The 2,632-nt window shown below is 72.5% G+C and overlaps 1 protein-coding gene across 1 annotated transcript; it reads right to left on the bottom strand.

Annotated features, from left to right (window-relative positions):
- Positions 1 to 6: 6 nt before the first annotated feature.
- SEMA6C (sema domain, transmembrane domain (TM), and cytoplasmic domain, (semaphorin) 6C) lies at positions 7 to 2,603 on the bottom strand (the record flags this gene model as incomplete). Its single annotated transcript, XM_012729999.1, has 9 exons — positions 7 to 175; positions 414 to 458; positions 563 to 618; positions 712 to 789; positions 915 to 1,061; positions 1,263 to 1,436; positions 1,587 to 1,739; positions 1,934 to 2,065; positions 2,296 to 2,603. Coding segments are annotated over 9 exons (1,218 nt in total), but the record flags the coding sequence as incomplete, so codon positions are not given.
- Between the last annotated feature and the right edge of the window lie 29 nt (positions 2,604 to 2,632).

The following is a 2,632-nucleotide window of genomic DNA, read 5'->3' as shown; positions in this document are numbered from 1 at the left end:
GTTAGTGCGGGCAGTGGGGTGAACTCTTCCAGAATCAGCAGCCCCGCACCTCACACCTGCCCCTCCCCCGTCCCCTTACCCTGAGTGTGAGCTCCGAGAGTGGAAGACTGGGGCCTGGGTTGGGCATCACTGGGGGGGCTGGGGGTCTCTGGGGAGGGGCCAGGCCCCAGAAGCACTGGTGACAGAGACCAGGCCAGAGCCAGTGAGGCCCCAGCGCGCCACCCCGACCCCCGCTCGGGTCAGCCCCCCTCAGCTCAGGACGGAAGGCCCACATGCAGCGTCCGCTCGCCCGGGTGGGGGAGGGCGCGGCACCGACCAAGCACCTAGAGGGGTGCTGGCTCTGGGCAGGCCCGCGGCCAGCGGGGGCAGCGGCCCTCTCGGACGTGTGGCCGGCGCTGGGAGGAGACGCTCACCGTAGGCAGAGTCCCCGGCGCCGGAGCGGCTCCCCGTGGATCCATCTATGATGACAGAGCGCAGGTCAAGGTGGGGGCAGGGGGCGTGAAAACCTGCCTGGGGGGCTGTAGGGGGGGGGGCAGACCAAAGGCCGACCGTCTCTGTTCACCTTGGCAGTCGCCGTGCTCCGTGGGCTCCTGGTCCCCAGCTGGATCCACAGCAGTCCTGGGGGGAAAGGGGGGCTCGGGGCAGCCACTTCCTCCCCACCGGGCCGCCCTCTTGGGGGGAGCTGTCTCCTGGGGCACCGCCCGCACTTACCGGGCAGGTCCCCTGATGTCCACACAGCCGCTGGCGCTGTGCCATCCGCAGTACGGGTCCCGGGAAGCCAGGCAGCTCCTGGGCAGCGCTGGGTCACTGGCCGGCCCCGGCGACCCGGCCCCGACCCTGTTCTGGCCCCGTCCTCAGCAGGCGCCAGGGTGCCACCAGCCCCTGTGTGCCGCCGCCCCAGGAAGGCTGCTCACCTGCGACAGGCCCCGTGCCGGGCACAGCGACTGAGCGGGAGGTAGAGGACGCAGCCGGAGAAGGCCACGAAGAGCCGGTGCCCCCTGGCGTCCAGCTCCAGCCCCAGGACTCGGCGGGCTGTGTGGGGAGCCCGCCGCCCGCTGCACCTAGGGTGGGGCAGAGGGTCAGGGCCGGCTCCTCTCCCTGGGGAGTCAGAGAACAGGCGGGGCGGCACGCACGTGACTCTCGGGCTGGGGCTGCCCAGTCGCCCCATGTCCGGCTTCTGGCCGAGCCTGCGACCCCACCGTCCGCCCTGCAGCCCCCCCCCCAATCCAGCATTTCACGTCTGTCCTCGACAGAGGCCTCACCGGGAGGGGCTGTAGGCATCAATCTCCTCCAGCAGGACGGGCTCGGGGCCCCCAGAGGCCCCCCCCGGGGGCAGCACCTTCAGCACCGTCCCGTCGTCGGAGCCGAGGAACAGCACGGTGGCGTTCCCGTGGACACCGGCCGCGCCGTCCACAGCCACCTGGGTCAGCAGGGCCCTGGGAGGCAGACGGGCCTGGGTCAGGGCGGCCTGCGCGCAGGAGCCCTGTGTTCTGTGGCCGGCCGGCACCACTCCCGGGCCAGGGTGTCCTAGGCGCCCCCGAAATTCCCCGAGCGACGAGGGCGTGGTCAGCGCCGTGGCTCCGTACCTGCTGGTGAGGGTGAGCAGAGGCTGGTGGGTGGCGGGCGGCACGGCAGGGTCCAGCAGTGGGTGGGCCTTGATGAAGGTCAGGACGTCGTCGGGGAGGTCTCGGGAGGAGGGGAACGAGGCCGCCCCACCTACCCCTGCACACGAGCCCGGCCTGGGGGCACAGGCAGGCCTGAGGGCGGGCTGGGCTCTCTGGGCCTGTGGCCTGCCCCCAGCCGTCCACCCAGGCCTCGGCGGTCCCGGCTCCCCTGGCAGCGCCCTCCCAGGCCTGGGGCTCCCCCTCACAACCCCATCTTGGGAACAGATGCTGCTTGCTTCTGCCCCCACAAAGCCGCCCCCACCTTGTACCTGGGGGAGGGGACCCTGTCCTCGGACACGGGGGTCCAGGCCCCATCCGCACTCCTCTGCTCCTTGAACTTGCCCTCAAAGCCCCGCTCAACGTCCTCCAGGTAGAAGGCGCAGACTGCAGAGCCGGGGATGCTGGGGGACAGAGTCGGGGGCGGCGCGTGGGGCGACGGCCCAGCTCCGGGGCCTGGGGGACCTGGCGCTGCCTTCAGGCACCCCGCTGGGCGGAGCCAGGCGGCCCAGGGCGGGCTGAGCGGCAGGCTGGCCTGAGCGGGCGGCCCTCACCTCCCCACCCCGCCCCCGGCAACGGGCGGCCTGGCCTGGGCCGCAGGGCCAGCGGCCACTCTGCTCGGACTCGCACCGACCTGTTGGCCTGGGTGGTGAAGACGCCGAAGAGAGCAGGGCGGCCGTGCAAGCTCACAGGCCCAGTCAAGGCCTGCAAGACGTCAAAGTAGAAGGTGGAGTCCCCAGGGACGGAGCAGTTGAGCCGCAGCTTCAGGAAGGACGTCCAGTGGCGGTCCAGGGCCCGCGGGGAGCCGCCCATGTCTCGCTTGCACACACGCGCCGCCCGGGAGAACTGCACCTGAGCAGCGTTGGGGACAGCAGCGGGGATGGTGGCGGGGGACCGCAGGGCGGGGGACCGCAGGGCGGGGGACCGCAGGGCGGGGGACCAATGGGCAGGCGACCGCAGGGCGGGGGACG

The sequence above is a fragment of the Condylura cristata genome, unplaced genomic scaffold (assembly GCF_000260355.1).
Source record: "Condylura cristata isolate star-nosed mole 26May11 unplaced genomic scaffold, ConCri1.0 scaffold00026, whole genome shotgun sequence".
NCBI lineage: Eukaryota > Metazoa > Chordata > Mammalia > Eulipotyphla > Talpidae > Condylura > Condylura cristata.
This window is presented reverse-complemented; position numbering and strand designations above follow the sequence as displayed.